Genomic DNA, 19201 nt, shown 5'->3' with positions numbered 1-19201 from the left:
CTCAGGTAGGTCCTCCCTGTCTGTGGGGTCCATTCTATTCAGGCACAGGCCCCAGAGAGATCCTGGGGGTGATGGGGGCATTGGACAGGAGTAGGGCAGGAGCAGAGGGTACACTCAACTCAGGAGAGTTTGGACCAGCAGAGTGGGAAGGAAGAGTGATGATTTGGGTTTTAATAATGTTTCTTTTATGAACATTTGTGCCCTTGTATTTGGAGCATAGATGTTTAGAATTAAGGCTTCTTCCTAATGCATTTTTCCTATGATGAATATGAAATGACCTTCATCTCTTTTGATTGATTTTAATTTGCATTCTAATTTGTTAGATACTAGGATAGTTACATTATCTTGTTTCTTGGGTCCATTTGATTGGAAAAATCTTATCCCACCCCTTTACTCTGAGGTAATGTCTGTCTTTGAAGTTGAGGTGTGTTTCTTGTATGCAGCAGAAGGATAGATTCTGTCTTTTATCCATTCTGTTAGCCTGTGTCTTTTTTATAGGCAAGTTAAGACCATTAATATTGAGGGAAATTAAGGACCATTGAGTGTTAATTCTTGTTTGTTTTTCATAAGTTGTTTTGGTTTGTTGTTGGTATTGTGTGTGGATTTACCCTGCTTTTCCTTTTGGCTTTTGATAAAGTGGGATTATCTATTGCCTCTATTTTTGTGAGTGTAGTTAACTTCCTTATGTTGGAGTTTTCCTTACAGCAATTTCTGTAGGGCTGGATTAGTGGATATGTATTGTTTAAATCTGGTTTTGTCATGGAATATCCTGTTTTCTCCATCTTTAGCGATTGAAAGCTTTGCTGAGTATAGTAGTCTGGGCTGGCACCTGTGGTCTCTTAGTGTTTGTAAAATATCTATCCAGGATCTTTTGGCTTTCAGACTTTCCATGGAGAAGTCATGTGTAATTCTGATAGGTTTGCGTAGATATGTTACTTGGCCTTTTTCCTTTGCTGCTCTTAATATTTTTCTTTATTCTGTATGTTTGTTGTTTTAATTATTATCTGACAAGGCAACATTTTTGTGGTTCACTCTATTTGGTGTGTTCTGTAAGCTTCTTGTACTTTCATTGGCATGTCTTTCTTTAGTTTGGGAAAGTTTCCTTCTATGATTTTGTTGAATGTTTTCTGCACCTTGGAGTTGGGTTTCTTCACTTTCTTTTATACCTATTATTCTTAGGTTTGGTCTTTTCATGGTGTCCCATATTTCCTAACATTTGTGTTAGGGATTTGTTGCACTTAAGATTTTCTTTGGTCAATGAATCTATTTATCTGAGTGTATCTTCAATGCCTGAGATTCTCTCTTCTATCTCTTGTATTCTGTTGGTTATGCTTGCAACTGTGATTTTTGATCATTTACCCATCTTTTCTAATTTCAACATTTCCTCAGATTGTGTTTTTTATTGTGTCTAACTTGGCTTTCAAACCTTGCACTGTTTGAATTGTTTCTTGCAATTTTTGGTTTGTCTTTTTTTCCATTTCTTTGAAGGATTTTCTCATTTCCTCTGTTAGTGTCTCTACCATCTTCATGAAATTGTTTTTCAGGTCATTCACTTCTCCTTCATCTGTGTTTGGATGTTCAGGTCTTCCTGGTGTAGAGTCCCTAGATTCTGCCGGCATCATATTGTTGAATTTGTTCTTATATTGTCGTCTTCCCAGCTCTTCTTCCCATGGGTGCAGGTGGTATCTCTTCCTCTCCTGGAGTGTATGAGTCCAAGGTTCTCTTCTGGTGGGCGCAAGAGCATCTGATACTCTGATGGGTCTCAAGGTGGTTGCAGTCAGGTGTGAGGCACTCCTTCTCCAGGTGTGTGGGAGTGGGACTAGCACAGCGATGTCAGCAGACTTGATTGGTCTTCAGGGGGCCAGTTGACCTGCTTGCAGATCCCAGGACAGGATTTCCCCAGATGGTGATAATTTTGACCTAGCAGTATCATTACAAGACATGCCCTTTTGTGTGCACAGACTCAGGTTTCTGTCTCAATTCTATTTCCTTAGTCATTTAACTTGCCAGAGACCAGCTGTAGAATGAACAGAGACCCCCAAATGATTCTGAGGGAAGGAAGAAAGAAGGAAGAGAGATAATCATTTGTGGAGATAATTGCTGTACTTATATAGTGTCATAAAGTTGTTGTGTACTGAGAATAACTGTACCAAGAGTGATGTGACTTGCATAACAAAGGTCTTGAGCATTGTTAATGCACAGTTGTGCTGTGTAGTTTATGTCAGTTTGACACAAGCTACAGTCATCTGAGAGGAGGGAGTCTCAACTGAGAAAATGCTTCCATAAGATCAGACTGTAGGAAGGCCTGTAGGATATTTTCTTAATTAGAGATTGATGTGGGAGGGCCCAGCCCTTTGTGGGTGGTGTCATCCTGGGCTGGTGGTCTTGGGTTCTTTACAAAAGCAGGCTGAGCAAGCCTTGGGGAACAGGCCAGTAAGCAGAAGCCCCCCCATGGCTTCTGCATCGGTTCCTGCCTTGCTTGAATTCCTGTCCTAACTTCCTTCAATAATGGACTACAATCTGGAAGTGTAATCCAAATAAATCCTTTCCTCCCCAATTTGCTTTTGATCATGATGTTCCATCACAATAATGGTAATCATAACTAGGAGAATAGTGGTAATGTTTTCACTATTCTAGGAACATGGATATGGTTGATTTGTATTAGCTTCAGACTATCAAAGATTTCATGAATATGATCAAGGCTTCCTCTGGATGATCAAGACAGCCATGCTGTATATGGCTAAAAATAAAGACAGAATAGAAACAAAGAAGTAATGAAGGAGAAGTAGAGAGTTTGTACATGTGAGAGAAGAGAAGAGGAGAGGAGAGAAGAGAAGAGAAGAGAAGAGAAGAGAAGAGAAGAGAAGAGAAGAGAAGAGAAGAGATCAGAGACTTCTATCTTGACACCTTCTCTGGAATTTTTGACCATTCTCAGAACTTTTCTCCATCACTGGGAGCAGAGTCTGTCTGCCTTCCCTGTTGGGTCTGCTTTTTCACTGATAAAAGCCCCAGTGTTCTTTCCTAACATGGTGGACCAGAGACTTGGTGACTAATGTGTCTCAGAAACAGAGACACAAGGTCTATGAGCTTACTATGTGTAGTGTCTCCTGGAATCCATTCCCAGACATGGTCCTTAGAAGCAAGAGGGAACAGATGTCCAGCCTTCTTGCTGTCCCCCTTGACCCTGAAGTCTTTATTCCCAGCAGTATCAAAACATCTTTATTTTATAGTAATCAGATCTTGGAAACCCGTGACTTCTCCTGCAAGGAATTATGGAGTTGCCTGACATAGCTGCCTATGTGTCATAGGTATAGAGTCCATGGCTCCCAGGGCACTGTGTTCCTTTCAGTTCCCAAGAAACTGAGACACTCCCTCAGGCAGTGGAACATTTATGCCATCTCTGTATCTCTGCATTCCCTAGAAGTCAGCGAAGCATATAGAAACTTGGCTGGGCAATTGGTCTTAGACACTAACCTTGTGTACTCTGCATAGCTTACAAACAACATTGTATCTTGGCAACTACAATTGTATTCTTCCTGTCAACCACCATTATACTCTGTTTCTGATAAGGGGATAAAAAGTCCTATTTCTTGAAATAAACTTGTTTCAGCCTCACTCTTCTCTAACCCTGGCCTGATTGACTTTCCCTCCTACCATAATCAGCTAATCCTGGCTTGGTAAGTAAGACTAATTATCTCCCCCCATTACCATACTTCTCATTGAATTCCAATTCTAAAGAGGAAAACCCACCACTCACCAAAAAATAAACAATAATAAATGGGTGGAGCAGACTCAGCCTGGCATGGGCATCAGACCTACAGTTCTAGCATGTAGAAAAAATAGTGACTTGTTCTCTGTGGCCCCAGAAGGTAGAGATGGGATACATATGAAATCTGCAGAGGTAATAAGGGCTTCTTTAGGAAGATTATTTAATGTTTAAGATATTGTCAAGCCAGTCAGAATTCCAACATGGATAGTGGAGGGCCCCACAAAGCCTCCCCCTAGCTGAGGAGCTAGTGGCAGCTGATGGCTACTGGGAGAGGGAGCATCAGTTTTCTTCAAGGATGCTTTCCTGGGTGGTTTCCCATCTCCACTGGATGGCCCTATATCAATGCAAATATCAGCAGCACTGAAGATATTAGAAAAAGTTATTAATTATTAGAAAAAAGAGTACATAAAAAAGAGCTGGAAGGGAGATGTGATGAGGTGATTTGGAAGGAGTCAGAGGTGAGGGACTAGGAGGCAGATGTTATTGAAGCATTGTACACACATATGAAAGTTTCAAAGAATAAATAGAATGTATTTTAAAAAATGTCAAATTTATAATATGTAAATACATAAAATGTGTACGAACAATTTTCTTATATTTTATCTTTTATAATATATGTATAAAACTATATACTATTTTCTTAAACTTTCTTATTGAATCTTTTGGGGTTTCACATCATGCACCCCAATTTGGTTCACTTCCTGGTCCCACATATTCCCCCTCACCCATCCCAATTGCATCTCCCCACAAAAGAAAACTAAACAAAGCAAGCAAGCAAGCAAGCAAACAAAAGCAACAACAACAACAACAAAGAAAAAGCCAATAAATCAAATCAACAGAAACCACACCCGTCACAGAACAATCTCTGCTACTTCTTTTCTCCTGCCTCTGCATCGCCTCTTCTCCATCACCTCTTCATTCGTTCAGATGGCATTGGAGGCTTCAGTGTTTTGTACAGTGTACCCCTTTGTCCCATCAACTTGACTGGCATCTGTCCATTGCAGTGAGTCATTGGTCTGGTTCAAGGCCTCTAGCTTTTGGTAAACTATCCTCACTGGATCTTTATTGAGTTCTTCTGGATATCCTGTGTCTTGGAGATCTTGCGGGTATCTTTCCACAGGACCTTTATGAGCTCCAGCAGGTCCCAGATGGGGTAGATGCCAGGGTGGGTCAACCCAAGGCACAGTTGTGGGCCTGGGCGTTATCCAGGCAGGTAAGCTTGAGCCACTGGGTCCACCTACCTCAGGTGTGGTGGTAGAGTCAGCCCCCCCCACATGCATGCCCTCAGGGTAGGTTCATCCTCACCTGTGGTGAAGGGTTGGGGCCCTCTCTTCTGAGTTCAGGAGCCAGCTCTCTTGTTGTAGTGAGGCAAGACCAGTTTTCCCAGGGCAGTAAAGGTCGGGACTGGCTCAGTACAGCCCTCTGATTTCATTTATTGCATGATTCCTAAGGCCTCCTGAGGTGACACTGGCTCCAGCTGCTATTGGACCATGGACCCAGGTATGGCCCCTGGTAGCAGCTTAGGCCTGGATGACATCTTGGCTCCGGGTGGAAGAAATGGCCACTCAGACAGCCATGTGGTCGCTGGACACCACCAAGGCCTCAGGTTGGTGTGCTAACCCTGGGCATCTATGTGACCATTAGTGGCAGTGCAGAACGGGGACCATGGACCCCAATATGGTCCTTAGCAGAAGCTGGATGGTCACCAATGCCCCCAGGGGCAGTACGACTCTGAGACACTAACTTGGCCCTTGATCTTGGGTGTCTGTACCACCTTTGATGGTAGCAGGATCACCGGACATCAGCCCAGACCCTGGCTGCAATGGGGCTACATACCATGACATGGCCCTCAGCTGCAGCTCAGGCCCAGATGTTACCGTGTCATTCAGTAGCTGCACAGGCCTCTCAGACATGGATGCATCCTGGTTCTCTGACACTAACCCAGACTCAGGTGGCTGGTTTGACCCTGGTCTTCATGGCACTTGGTGGCAACCAGAGCCACATATGTCAATCCAGACCTTAGCCACTTTAGTGGCAGCCTGGGCCCGGATGACTCCCTGGCCCAGGATGGTATCACAGACCACCCATGTCTGTATAGCCTCTGCTGTGGCGTGGCCCCCTTGACTCCACCCAAGCCGCAGGCTCCAGCCCAGATCCTGGGCCTTTGTATTGGCCCCAGTGGTAACTGCCACAGAGTTCAATGCCGACCCCAGCAGAAGCTGGTCCAGGGCCCACGGACCCATAGATGGCCTCAGGCAGCAGCTTAGTCTGGTCAACATCCTTGTTCTGAGTGGTGGCTCCAGGCACTCCGATCAGGATGTCTCTCACATCAGCATGGCCCCTGGACACCACAGGATGCAACCCAAACCCCAGGCTTCATATGGCCTTTGGTGATGCTGTGGGTATGTGGGCATCAACATAGATATCAGCCATGGTAGGTCATGGTCAAAGACATGGTCCTTGGCAGCAGCATAGGCCTGGCTGTCACCATGGACCCAGGAGGCAAGTTGGCCTCCAACAATCTGCCCAATCCTCTCCATTTTACCTTTCTTCCTTTAGGTGTCTTTCCATGATGTATGAACCATTCTGCTTCTCTAACTCTCCCAATTCTCTGCCTCTTATTTACTTAAAATGAGGTAAGTGCCAGGCGGGCCCCTGGCTGCCTTCCCACCAGCCTAGGCCCAAGGACCTGGGCTGACGTTCTTCTTGCCTGCTGGGAAGGTCCCAGCTAGGCCCAGTCTTGGCAAATATGCAACAGGTGGGTATGGCTGTCCTCCTACCAACCCTGGGGTCCAAGGACCTGGGCTGACTTCTAAAATCATATACTATTTATAGTTGCCTATGCTGTCCTTTGTATGAAGATTCATTCTCCTTTTTTCAGTCAACATGTTTTTGATATTCACCTCTCACCTCCATGTTATATTAAAGTTTCACACTGTAATTCCCATTATCATTACTAGGGCATTTAAAAAGTTTTGAAATCCTCAATGTTTCCCATTTTAGAAAAGAATAAACAATGTGATGCCACTAGTAGTTTCTGGGTGGCACACTGCTGTAAAGCACTAATATTTTGGCAAATAAATGCTCACACTAAGTGGGATAGATAACTACCTATCAATCAATGATAGTCAGATGTGGCTACATGATCAGTTAACCGAAACTCTGTGAATTGCCTCTGAGTAACTTTTGGATTTCAGAATTGCAGGTTGCAGATTTACAATCCTCTGTGAGATTGTATCATGGTTCAGCTATTCATTCTCCTGTTGGTGAGCATTTGAGTTTGCTGTCATAGTCTTTCCATTATTTGAAAGATCATCACCTCAAGTGGAACACCTATCTCATAAAAATGTATAAATATCAGTTAAACAAATATTGTGTATTTCCTCTTTAAAAGCCTGAACATGAGTTGGATAAACACTTTGAAATCACTGTCTCCTAAAGAAGGCACATCTACAGTAACAATAATGCTTTGTATTTTGTGCTCAATATTGCTATTTTAGTAATAGCTCAAGATTTATTATTTCATTAGAAACAGCCAGGAAGCTGGTATTTTGTTCACTATTGAACTTACATGTGACTAACTTTATTTTTATAGGCAAGAAAGTAAAACAACAACAAATGAAGCCCCAAATATTTTTCCATGTTTAGTTTATGCTGTAAGTATCTTCCACAGTCTCCTGGTACTCTTGTTCAAGTTTCTTTACAGTGTGCCAAGTGGTAGATTTGTTCACTAGGTCATTGTTTGGGTCATTAGTTCAGGTCTTCTGAGAAGAAGATGCCAAGGTGTGAACACACACCCAGAGCCACACTCACCCACCTACTACATACACACACACAACCAAGGTGGAGGCAATTCTGAGAATTTTCCTCACATGATTATGGAGGCTAAGAAGGTTCATGATTTTTCTGAAAGCTGGAAACCTAGACAATAGCATAGTCTATCCCTAAATGCCTGAGAACAAGGGGGAAGTCAGTGTTGAAAATCCTTGTTTGAATCTAAGGATTTGAGAATTAAGAGGGCTGATCAAATGGCAGAAGATGGATGCCTTAGATGAGGAAGAAAGTGCGTTAACTGTTTCTCTGTCTTTTTGTTTTGTGGATCCATGATGGACTGGATGACACTCACCCATATGGATGGTTCGGTGGGTCCTTGATGGATTGGATGACGCCCACCATGAGGAGGAAGGTGATCTTTTTCACTCACTCCATGGATGCAATAATTATCTTTTATTTTATTTTGGTTTTTTGAGACAGGGTTTCTCAGTGTAGCTTTGGAGCCTGTCCTGGAACTCACTCTGTAGACCAGGCTGGCCTTGAACTCATAGAGATCCTCCTGCCTCTACTTCTTGAGTATGAGATTAAAGGTGAGCATCACCACCCGGCCTTCTTTTTATTTGTTTATTTATTTATTTTTAAAATAATAATCTTTTATAGAAGTAGTCTTATTTTTACCAATTGTATGGTTATTATCCCTTACCACAGTCAAATTAATGCACAGAAATGAACCACTAGAACATGTAAGAGATTTGTTGGGCAGTGGGTGAGTGAAAGTTTTCAGACTCAGTTTGAGATCTATGGAAGAAAACAGGGAAGGAAAGAGGACTGGGATAAGATAGAATCTTGTAGTGCTACAAAGTACCAGGAATGGTTTGGCTGGTGTGGCACCATAAGCTTTAAGTAGTCCTTCAAAATAACCCCATGAATCTCTGGAATGAACCTGCCTTGGTACCTTTGCAATGTTCTAATATTCTGTCCTGGTCTAGAATCAGACATATCACAAACACAGCAACATGTTGTTGAACTGTTGATTTAATTTCTATAGGTAGTGAAATATGCACATTCTATGTTCTTCTAGTCAGTTTTTTCAAGGCCTGTTTCATGTCTTTGTTCCTAAGACTGTATATGAAAGGATTCAACATGGGGGTAACTACTGTGTAGATGACAGTGACCACTCGGTCTTTTGTCACCGAGTAGGTGGATGAGGGGCGAATGTACACAGATATTATGGTTCCATAGAATAGTGTCACAACTGTGAGGTGAGACCCACAGGTAGAGAATGCTTTGTACCTTCCCCCCACTGAGGGGACCCTCAGAACAGACCGAGTGATATAGGCGTAAGAGATGACAATAAAGATGAAAGGGCTCATGATCACGATAGAGCCCTCTGTGAAGGCCAAAAGCTCATTGATAGAGGTGTCAGAGCAGGAGAGTGTCAGCAGTGGCTGCACGTCACAAAAGAAATGATGGATAACATTGGCTCCACAGAAAGAAAGGCGGCCCATAAGAATCGTATGGGTGAGTGAGTGAAGATGGGACACTGCCCAGGATACCATCACTAGCAAGCGACAGCGCCTGGGACTCATGGTTGTGGTGTAATGAAGTGGATTGCAGATGGCAACATAACGGTCAATGGCCATTGCAGCCAAGAGGAAACTGTCTGTAATACCAAAGGCCACAAAGAAGTACATTTGAGCGAGGCACTGGGTAAAGAGGATCGTCTTTCTCTGAGTTAGCAAGTTTACTAGCATTTGTGGCACAATGACAGTGGTAAAGCAGATGTCCACCAGGGATAGGTTGGAGAGGAAGAAGTACATGGGAGTATGTAGGTGGGTATCTCCCCGGATGGCTGCAATGATGACTGAGTTGCCAATCACATTGGCCAGGTACATGGCAAGAAAGCCAGCAAAAAGCCATACCTGTTGTTTGGGGTCACTGGTCAGTCCCAGAAGAAGGAATTCTGTCATGTGGCTCTGGTTTTCCCTGAGTATTGCTGCCCTGAAAGCAAAAAAATATACAAGGAATGTTAGATGTGTGTTTTGGCTTTGAGTCTCTGGTTTGATGGAGGGGTTACCTTAGGAGGTATTCCTGTTCAAGCGTTGTATAAGGAGGCTTCTTGTATTGATGCCATACTGTCATAATATCACTTCACAGAACCAGTGTTGGGATAGTTTGGATTCACTTCTAATTTCATAACTGTTTTTGCAAACTCAAATGAAGTGCTTCAGCTCTTGTTCTTTGTTCACAAGACAAAATTCATAACTGTGTTTTATTTTAATCATAGAGAAGGTGTGCAGAAAATAGTCATTTTATTCAATTTCCAAAGGTGTATTGAGGACACATCTCTTTGCTCTGTCTTTTTTAAATTATTATTTTAAAAAGCTGCCCATTTATTTCCCTTTATGATTCAGTGCTTGAGTCTTCAACACATTCACAACAATTTTCCACCCCTTGATATGGAAAGCTCACTTTATCCTGTCTTATTCCAGTTCTTCCTTCTCTGTGCAGCATTAGTTTCTACCTAAAGCTTCTGCCCAGGGTTTCCCGTTCCCTTGTAAGGAACAGTAGGCATCCCACGATTTCCTTGTAGTAGTCCCATATACATTGTAGGGATGTGTTTCTGGGACAAACCCTCCTTGAAAAAAAACACTTTTGTAATTCACTTGGTAGTTTAAATGTGGGACAAAAGTTTAGTCTAAGAGTGACTTGCCCTGGAAGTTTCACATGGCAAGCAGGGTGTTAACTGTCTAGGGTGGTTGGAAAGGTGAAGATCTATTTCTCACAGGACTCTGTTTACTTAATATTGTGCTTGGTGTTCCACACAGATTTTGTCCTGAACTCTAAAGTGGATGGTGTCAAGTTTAGATAAAGAGGAAAGATGCAGAGAAAAGAGCAAACACAGGGCTAGCTACGGGAATTATGTCTGTGCGGAAAGGTGTGGATGTGGAGACTGGCTGAAGCATTGCCACCAAGGAGAAAGAAAAATGACCTCAAAGCTAGATTTTTAAAACTCTGGACTTGCAAGTTGAGTCTGAGAGCATACAAACCTCAGAAACATTCTTAGACACAGGTCTGCTTCACAGGCTTAGAGAAAACTCCCAGGGTAAGAAGGTCCTTGCAGATTATAGGAGAATGGCATAAAAACAGATAGAAAGCAGACATGAGCAAACACCTTAATTAATTTTGCATAAAATATCCCATAATAATCTAAGTATTGATGAAATAAAAATGAGGACTGGGTATATAAATGCCTACCTGTAACCCCAGCTACTCACCAGGGGTGAGGCAATCTTAATTGCCAAGTTAGCCCAGGCAGCTTAGTGAGACTTTGTATCCCAATAAGAAGTTAAAATGGGCTGAGAATGTAGCTCCATAATAGAGTACTTGTGTGTGTGAATAGTATGTGTGAATCTCTGGGTTCAAATCCCGAATGAAGAAAGAACCCCCACAAACCAAATAAAACAGAAAAACAAAAGTAAAAGAGAAAAGACAGTATGTATTAACAATTAAAAATGTAGAAATCAAGAGTTTTCAAATATGTGATTGGGAGGGAAATAGTGTTAAGAAATAGGAATAGGGAAAGAATTGGAGGGGAGGAAGAGAGGAGCAGATTTGACCAAAATATGTTGTATGCCAGCAATTAAAAAAAGCTGAGCAACAATAACAAAGATTAAACAGAAAAAACTTGTCATTTTGGAAAGTAAGACTAACGAAGACCTTAATAACATGAAATAGTGTGTTTTGGTGCAAGAACAGACAATAGACTAATAGAAAATGCTAGATAAAATGTAGCTGAGCATACACTTGGAAGCTGTGTTGATTTAGGAAGGTGGAAGCAGTTTTACTGCCAAGGTCTACGACTCTCCAGCCATAGGTAGTTGGCTAGGTTTGTAGTTCCTGGCATGAATTCCTCATACTGAGTCCTTAAGTCCAGTTCAACAGATGTTAGCTACTAACCTTAGACACACTTGCAGGTAAGTGTGGCTCTTACCCTCATCAAAGAAGCCTCTTTGTATCAGGTGAAAACTACTACAGAGGCCCACCACTGGTCAAGTTGAAGAGAATAAGTGACTGAGTCTCAATTCATACACAGCCTCCTATACCTCAGGCCCAGGGAACATCTCTGAAGATGGGGCAGAAAGATTGCAAGATCCAGAGGATTGGAGTGCCTGCTTTGAGACAGTATTCTTTATATGGTAGGAATGTTGACCTATGAATATTGCTACCTAAATAAGGCCTGCATAATGACCACACCAGCTGGCATACCAACATGGATAGGGGAAATTTCACAAAGCCTTAGCCCTAGATGGAGCTTCAGATAGTTATAAGCTACCATGTAGGTGCTGGGAATTGAACTTGGGTGCCCGACAGGAACAGCCAACGATCTGAACTAAGTCATTGGCCAGCTCCATATTTGTTTATTATTTTTTTTGCTTAGTTTTGTTTCATAGTAATGTTCAAGGAGACAGAAATAATTAAAAAGAAGCTACATTCTCTGACTTAAACATCCCCAAACACTAGCCAGGACCTCAGTGTACCACTGTCCAACACAAGATTGACACTTATCTAAGAACTTAACACAGAAAATGATGGTCCTAAGAAGCCAGTGGGAGAGAGCATGTTTTGGTGTGCTAAAAAGCTAGTTTACCATATCAAGAAGAAATGGAATTCAAATTATAATAGAGTTGGAACTCAAATGCATTTATTTTTGATTTGCATGTAATGTGTGACTTTATGGAACTCATAGAAAGTGAAATATAGGTGAACCTATGAATTAGAAGGGGAAGAACTTAGATAATATGCCCAGTGGTGAAAACAACCTGAAAGGAAAAACTAAGTTGTTTACAACATAATGGTGACAGCAAAGACTAGATGATGCTTACAGTGCTAAACAGATGAGGTGCTAATATCCAGAAAACTCAATGATCACCTTTCCTTCTGCAAGAAACATATAAGAACACCAATACAAAATGTGCAAGAAAGCTAAAAGGTTTAGCAAGAAAGCCAAAGTATATGAATGGATGCTCAAATTCAATGGTAATTTAGGTGAACTAAAATAAGCAATATTTTCTTTCTTTTTTCAGATTTTTTATTTGAATATTTTCTTTTAGATTAGTTAGTTTAGTAAATGCTAGTATAGAGGATGAAGACACAGGCTGATAGGGATGTGGATATGTTTGGACTCATGTATTCCATCTGAATAAGTGGTTTCTCAATGTTTCATGACCCAGAAGTTCCCCTAGATGTATTCTCCAGAGAGATGCAGCCATAGGGAAGCTAACAAATTGGATTGTTTTTGTGCCATTATGTGTCTGAGGCAGTTTGGGTGTCTATTACTGGAATGATAAGCCTGACAGAAGCACATCATGGAGCTATTTTTCAACAATGGACTATAATTTTCCAGAAAAACACTGATGGATTTTAAGAAGAAACACACATTCTGGGTGAAAAGAATAAGAAGATGAATGACACTCACAGCATAACCATGCTTTATGTAAATTAAAGTGAAGCACAATAACATATGTCCCTGCACACCCATGAACATTAAACACACTAGAATTGGGGAGTAATAGAATCCAGTTCATAGGTGAGCAAGAACACAAAGGGGAAAATAAAATTAAAGTGCTCCAGTGCTGGCATCACATGGTTAATTTAACTCTTTGTATTCAAAGTCTGAGTATAAGAAAAAGAATCTCAAATCTTAAATAGACTCAGGGGATTTCTTTTTTCATTTTGTTTCCCAAAGCATGAGCCCATCAGGAAAAGGATGCCAAAGCCACCTCACTCAAGTATGGTCAGTAAAGAGAGTCTGCCATCTTTTAAATTGTAATCTTTAGTACTTTGAAGTCTGTGTTAGTGGGTGTTCTTCTTTCTTAGCCTAATTGATCCACAATCTGCTCAAGTTTTGGCTCCATTTCAGGATGCTAGATACAAAGAGGAATCTTCCTATGTGTTAAAGCATTTCATCTTACAATGTAAAATCATGGGGAATAATAAAACACAGGATTCCTGGACTGTCAGTATGAACTATCTTAGAACTTGTCTATTTCACAAGTTTCCAAACTATGCTACCTGGGAGTGTCAGGGATCACCTGGGGAGGGTCAGGAGTCTGGTGGGAACTCTGGGTGGAAAGGTTATAGGCCTTTTCTTTAACTGGGAAAATTATTTATTTTAATTAAAAATTATTTTTTGTTTTACATATCAACTCCAGTTCCCCTCCCTCCCTTGCACCCCTACCCTGCTTCCCACTCTTCCCATCCCCCCATATACATCTCAGAGGGGGTAAAGCCTTCCTTGGGGGTGTCAACAAAGTCTGGTATACCAAGTTGAGGCAGGACCCTTCCACTCTGTATCAAGGCTGAGCAAGGTATCTCACCCTGATTCAAAAAGTCGGTTCATACCCCTGGGATAGGTCCTGGTACCATTGTCATGGGTCCAAAACTGGAGAAATTCTATATATGTGTTTCATGTATTGAGTGACCACATAAGATGTAGTATGCAACAAACCTAAATGACATGCTTTTTGTTTGTATTTTAAGTCAGAGTCTTAGGCTGTAGAGCCTTAGACTTGCCCTGTAGCCTAGGATACCCTCAAATCTTGATACTTTTTTGATTACAGGTATGTATCACTGTGCCTGATGATAGTAATATGCTTCATTTAATAGAAAAAATGAAGCTCAGAAAGGGGGTGATTTCCCTGATGCCATGAGCTAGCATGTCAGATGAAGTGTTATGACAACCCAGCCTTACCAGAAGTTTTCTCTGCTCTTACCCTGTTTTGTATGAGCTTATGGTCTATGATACACTGAAGATGCTCATAGGTTGGGATGAGGCCACAGAATCTGGCACTTTCTCCAGCAGCTCTAGGTTTAGGGACAAGTAGGCAGGGCTGGGCCTATAGAAGCTGGGTTTTGCCCATAATCAATCATCATGGCAGCTGCCACTGTTTCTTCCAAAGTGCTGAGCTCCTTTTTATTGGTGGAGTCATCTGAAAACCAAATTCTTCCTTCATTCTGTAAGTATGGAGATGTGGTACTAGAAGTTTATGGAGAATGCCCAAAGTCCAGGAAGCATAGGAAAATGACTTGGTTTGTAGTCTCAGCTGTGTTGAGCCCCAGATTTCATAAAACATAAATAATCTCCATTAATAACATGACATGATTGTATGACTTGTAGGTAGGATAATAACTTAAGGACAACAACTACTTACTCAGATAAGGGCTGATGACCTCCAGGGTACCCATTTAAGGGTCCATGAATCTTCCAATCAGTGTCATTGTCAGTGGTAGTTAGAAGAAGAGGAGGGACTTCAAGGATAGTCAAAGCTTTCATACCAGGCTAGAAAGTAAAAGGCTTTTCAGTTTTCCGGCTAAATGTGGGTGGCGATACCCTTTGTGTGTGTGTGTGTGTGTGTGTGTGTATCTGCGAATGCATATGTATCTTTGTCTTCCCGCCACTTTTGTCTCTTCATTCAGAGTAATGGTCTTTCAAATGTGGCTCTAGACATGAGGGACATATGCTTTCTACCACTCTGGCTGCCACTGCTGACCTTTTCAGATTTCATTAACGGCAAAGGAGGGGTGGGACCTGGAAGGAGATTCTTTACTTTTCACATGATCTCACTCCAAGGAGACAGGCAGTGTTTCCACCCACCAACCCCAGGGATCTCATTAGGAAGAGAGACTTGGGAGAATAGATCCTGTGGAACCTTAGGGTTCACAAGTTTTTTTCACATCTTAGACAATTAGTGATTTGTTGTCATCGTCATTTGGAAGGAAATTGAGGTATATGGAGAGGGATTAGAACTGAGGCTTTTGCCAGAGGATGCCTGGTGCTGTGGGAAAACTGTGAGATTGGAGATTCTGGATGGCCATCAGCCAATGAGTAGCTGTGATTTGGGGCAAACTTGTTTCTCTAGATTTCAAGGTATTTGTCCAGAGATTTACTAATATGAGCTGTAAGAGAAGGTTGCCTGGAAAATCAAGCAGTCTCAGAGACAAGAACATACTCACGTAATAGAAGCCAACTGAGCACTTTTCTGAAACTGTGTGCTGATGTTTAAAAGTGTAGTGTTCTTGAGTTTTCATATATTTTTAATTTTGAGATTAATATGATTACATAGTTTCTTCCCTTCTCTTTTCTTTCTATAGCACCTGTCATGTACCCCCTTGCTCTTATTCAAATTCAAATTTGTCCTGTGTCTAAAGACTGTGGTGTCTTCAGCAATAGGCACTTAACTTTAACCTCTGGTGGGGGCAATGAAGGGCAATATCAGTAACCTGTGATGTTTTGGGAGGCTCATGAACAATCCTGAACAACTCATGATAGGGATTCTCATTTCTGATGTTAGGATTTTGGTTGGAGAGTCTTGGGTGGAGCATTATCAGCCAAGATGGGATTTTTTAAATTCTTTAATTACTACTCATATTTACATATCCACCCCCCATTCCCTCACCCTCCCATCCTCCCATGTTCCCCACCAACTCCCCCAACCCATCCCCAACTCCTCCCCAAGGATAGTGAGGCTCTCCACAGAGGACCTTCAAAGTCTGTTACATCATTTGGGGGAGGCCTAGGCCCTCCTTGCTGTATCTGGGCTGCAACAGTATCCCTCCATAAGGAATGGGCTCCCAAAGTCCATTTGTGCTCTAGGGTTGAAGACTGGCTACACTGTTAGAGGTCCCATAGCCTGCCTTGGCCTCCTAGCTGGCACCCACATTCAGAGAGTTTGGTTAGGTCCAATGCTGTTTTCCCAGCGTTATGACTGGGGTCTCCATGCTCTCAGTAGGTCAGGTCAACTGTTTCTGCGGGTATCTCCAGCACAGTCTTGGCTCATTTACTCATCCCTCCTTCCTCTCCACAACTGAATTCCAGGGGTATGATTCAGTGCTTAGCTGTGGGTGCCTGTTTCTGCTTCGAACAGCTACTGGATGAAAGCTCTAGGAATGGTAAAAAAAAAAAAGGTAGATATCAATCTCATTATAGGGGAAGGGCATCAATGGCATCTTCTCCACCACTGCTTGGATTCTTAGTCGGGGCCATCCCTGTGGATCCCCTAACATTTCCCCCATGTCAGACCTCTCTCCATACCTGTATTGTCTCCCTCTATCAAGGCATCCCTTTTGTTGCCCTCCTCTATTCCTCCCCTATCTCAGTCCTCTTGTTCTCCTCTCCTCTCCCCTTCTTCTCTTCCTACCTCCTTCCTCCCCCCATGCTCCCACTTTGCTCAGGGGTTATTGTCCCCCTTCCCTTCTTCAAGGGACTATGCACTCTTCTCTTGGGGTCCTCCTTGTTTCCTAGCTCCTCTGGCAGTATGGATTGTAGGCTGGTAATCCTTTCCTCTATGTCTAAAAATCATATATGAGTGAGTACATACCATGTTTATCTTTTAGTGAGTGGGTTACCTCACTCAGGACGATTTCTTCAAGTTCCATCCATTTGCCTGAGAATTTCAAGATTCCATTGTTTTTTGTTTTTTGTTTTTCCGCTGAGTAGTACTCCATTGTGTAAATGTACCATGCTTTCTCTATCCATTCTTCAGTTGAGGGGCATCTAGGTTGCTTCCAGGTTCTGGCTATTACAAATGATGCTGCTATGAACATAGTTGAACATATGTCCTTATTGTATGAATGTGCATTCCTTGGGTATATGCCCAAGAGAGGAATTGCTGGATTTTGAGGTAGGCTGATTACCATTTTCTTGAGAAACTGCCATACTGATTTCCAAAGTGGTTGTACAAGTTTGCACTCCCACCAGCAATGGAGGAGAGTTCCTCTTCTTCCATATCCTCTTCAGCATTGATTTTAGCCATTCTGATAGGAGTAAGATGGTTTCTCAGAGTGGTTTTGAGCTGCATTTCCCTGATGCCTAAGGATGTAGAGCACTTTCTCAAGTGTCTTTCAGCCATTTTAGATTCCTCTGTTGGGAATTCTCTATTTAGTTCTTCACTGCACTTTTTAATTGCCTTGTTTGGTGTTTTGGTGGCTAGCTTTTTGAGTTCATTGTATATTTTGGTGATCAGCCCTCTGTCAGATGTGGGGTTGGTGAATATCTTTTCCCATTCTGTGGGCTGGCATTTTGTCTTGCTGACTGTGTCCTTTGTCTTACAGAAGCTTCTCAGTTTCAGGAGGTCTCATTTATTAATTGTGGATCTCAATGTTTGTGCTACTGGTGTTACGTTTAGAAAGTGGTCTCCTGTACCAATTTGTTCCAGGGTACTACTTACCTTCTCTTCTAGGAGGTTCAGTGTGGCTGAATTTATTTTGAGGTCTTTGATCCATATATGGATCTATCTGCAATTTTCTACATGTTTGAATCCAGTTATGCCAACACCATTTGTTGAAGATGCTTTCTTTTTTCCACTGTATAACTTTAGCTTCTTTGTCAAAAATCAGGTGTTCATAGGTGTGTGAGTTATTATCAGGGCTTTCAATTTGATTCCATTTGTCAGCCTGTCTATTTTTGTGCCAATACCAAGCTGTTTTCAGTACTATGGTTCTGTAATAGAGGTTGAAGTCAGGGATGGTGATGCTTCCAAAAGTTCCTTTATTGTACAGGGTTGTTTTGGCTATCCTAGGTTTTTTGGTTTTCCATATGAAGTTGAGTACTGTTCTTTCAAGGTCTGTGAAGAATTGTGCTGGTATTTTGATGGGGATTGCATTGAATCTATAGATTGCTTTTGGCAAGATTGCCATTTTTACTGTGTGTTGATCCTACCTATCCAAGAGCATGGGAGATCTTTCCATTTTCTGTTATCTTCTTTAAATTCTCTCTTTAAAGATTCAAAGTTCTTACTACACAGGTCTTTCACTTTTTAGGTTAGGGTTACCCCAAAACATTTTATGTTGTTAGTTGCTATTGTAAAGGGTGATGTGTCTCTGACTTCTTTCTAAGCCCATTTATCATCTGTATGTAGTAGGGCTACTGATTTTTTTTGAGTTAATCTTGCATCATGCCATTTGCTGAAGGTGTTTATCAGCTGTAGGAGTTCCCTGGTAGAGTTTTTTGGGTCACTTATGTAAACTATCGTATAATGTGCAAATAGTGCTCTTTTCACACTACAGGTCATTTGAGTATATATTATGGCTTCTGGCTTAGTGTTTGCAATATTACATTTTCTTTCACTGTACTATCTTATATTCAACTACCTATAGTTATGATTGTGTCCCGTTTGTTTGAAGTATTCAATGCAATATCACATTTTACAGAAAAAAATCTGCAAATAGTGAAAGTTTGACTTCTTCCTTTCCAATTTGTATCCCCTTGATCTCCTTTTGTTTTCTTATTGCTCTAGCTAGTGCTTCAAGTACAATATTGACAAGATATGGAGAGAGTGGGCAGCCTTGTCTTGTTCCTAATTTTAGAGGAATAGCCTTGAGTTTCTCTCCACTTAGTTTGATGTTGTCTGTTGGTTTGCTGTATATTGCTTTTATCGTGTTTAGGTATGTTCCTGTTATTCCTGATCTCTCCAAGATCTTTATCATGAAGGGGTGTTGGATTTTGTCAAAGGCTTTTTCAGCATCTAGTGAGATGATAATGTGGTTTTCCTTTTGCAGTTTGTTTATATGTTGGATTACATTGATAGATTTTCATATGTTGAATCATCCCTGCATCCCTGAGATGAAGCCTACTTGATGTTAGTGGATGATTTCTCT

General features: G+C 41.6%; 2 protein-coding genes across 2 annotated transcripts in view; one reads left to right on the top strand and one right to left on the bottom strand.

Moving 5' to 3' along the window:
• The window catches only part of Dennd1a (DENN domain containing 1A), a 1920886-nt gene that overhangs the window by 1094061 nt on the left and 807624 nt on the right, over positions 1 to 19201 (top strand).
• LOC100772267 (olfactory receptor 1L4) lies at positions 8611 to 9685 on the bottom strand. The gene is made up of 2 exons (XM_027423613.1): positions 9621 to 9685; positions 8611 to 9544 (listed from the first exon to the last, which is right to left on the bottom strand). The coding sequence occupies exons 1-2, from the start codon at positions 9683 to 9685 to the stop codon at positions 8611 to 8613; spliced, it is 999 nt and encodes a 332-aa protein (XP_027279414.1).

Source organism: Cricetulus griseus, chromosome 6 (genome assembly GCF_003668045.3).
Source record: "Cricetulus griseus strain 17A/GY chromosome 6, alternate assembly CriGri-PICRH-1.0, whole genome shotgun sequence".
NCBI lineage: Eukaryota > Metazoa > Chordata > Mammalia > Rodentia > Cricetidae > Cricetulus > Cricetulus griseus.
This window is presented reverse-complemented; position numbering and strand designations above follow the sequence as displayed.

What these genes read in the sequence shown, in the direction of transcription:
- LOC100772267 (XM_027423613.1), bottom strand. Translation starts at nt 9,685, where the DNA reads ATGACAGTATGGCATCAATACAAGAAGCCTCCTTATACAACGCTTGAA. An exon ending in GAACAGGAATACCTCCTAAG is followed by an intron (nt 9,545 to 9,620) that starts GTAACCCCTCCA and finishes TTTTGCTTTCAG; the next exon opens with GGCAGCAATACTCAGGGAAA.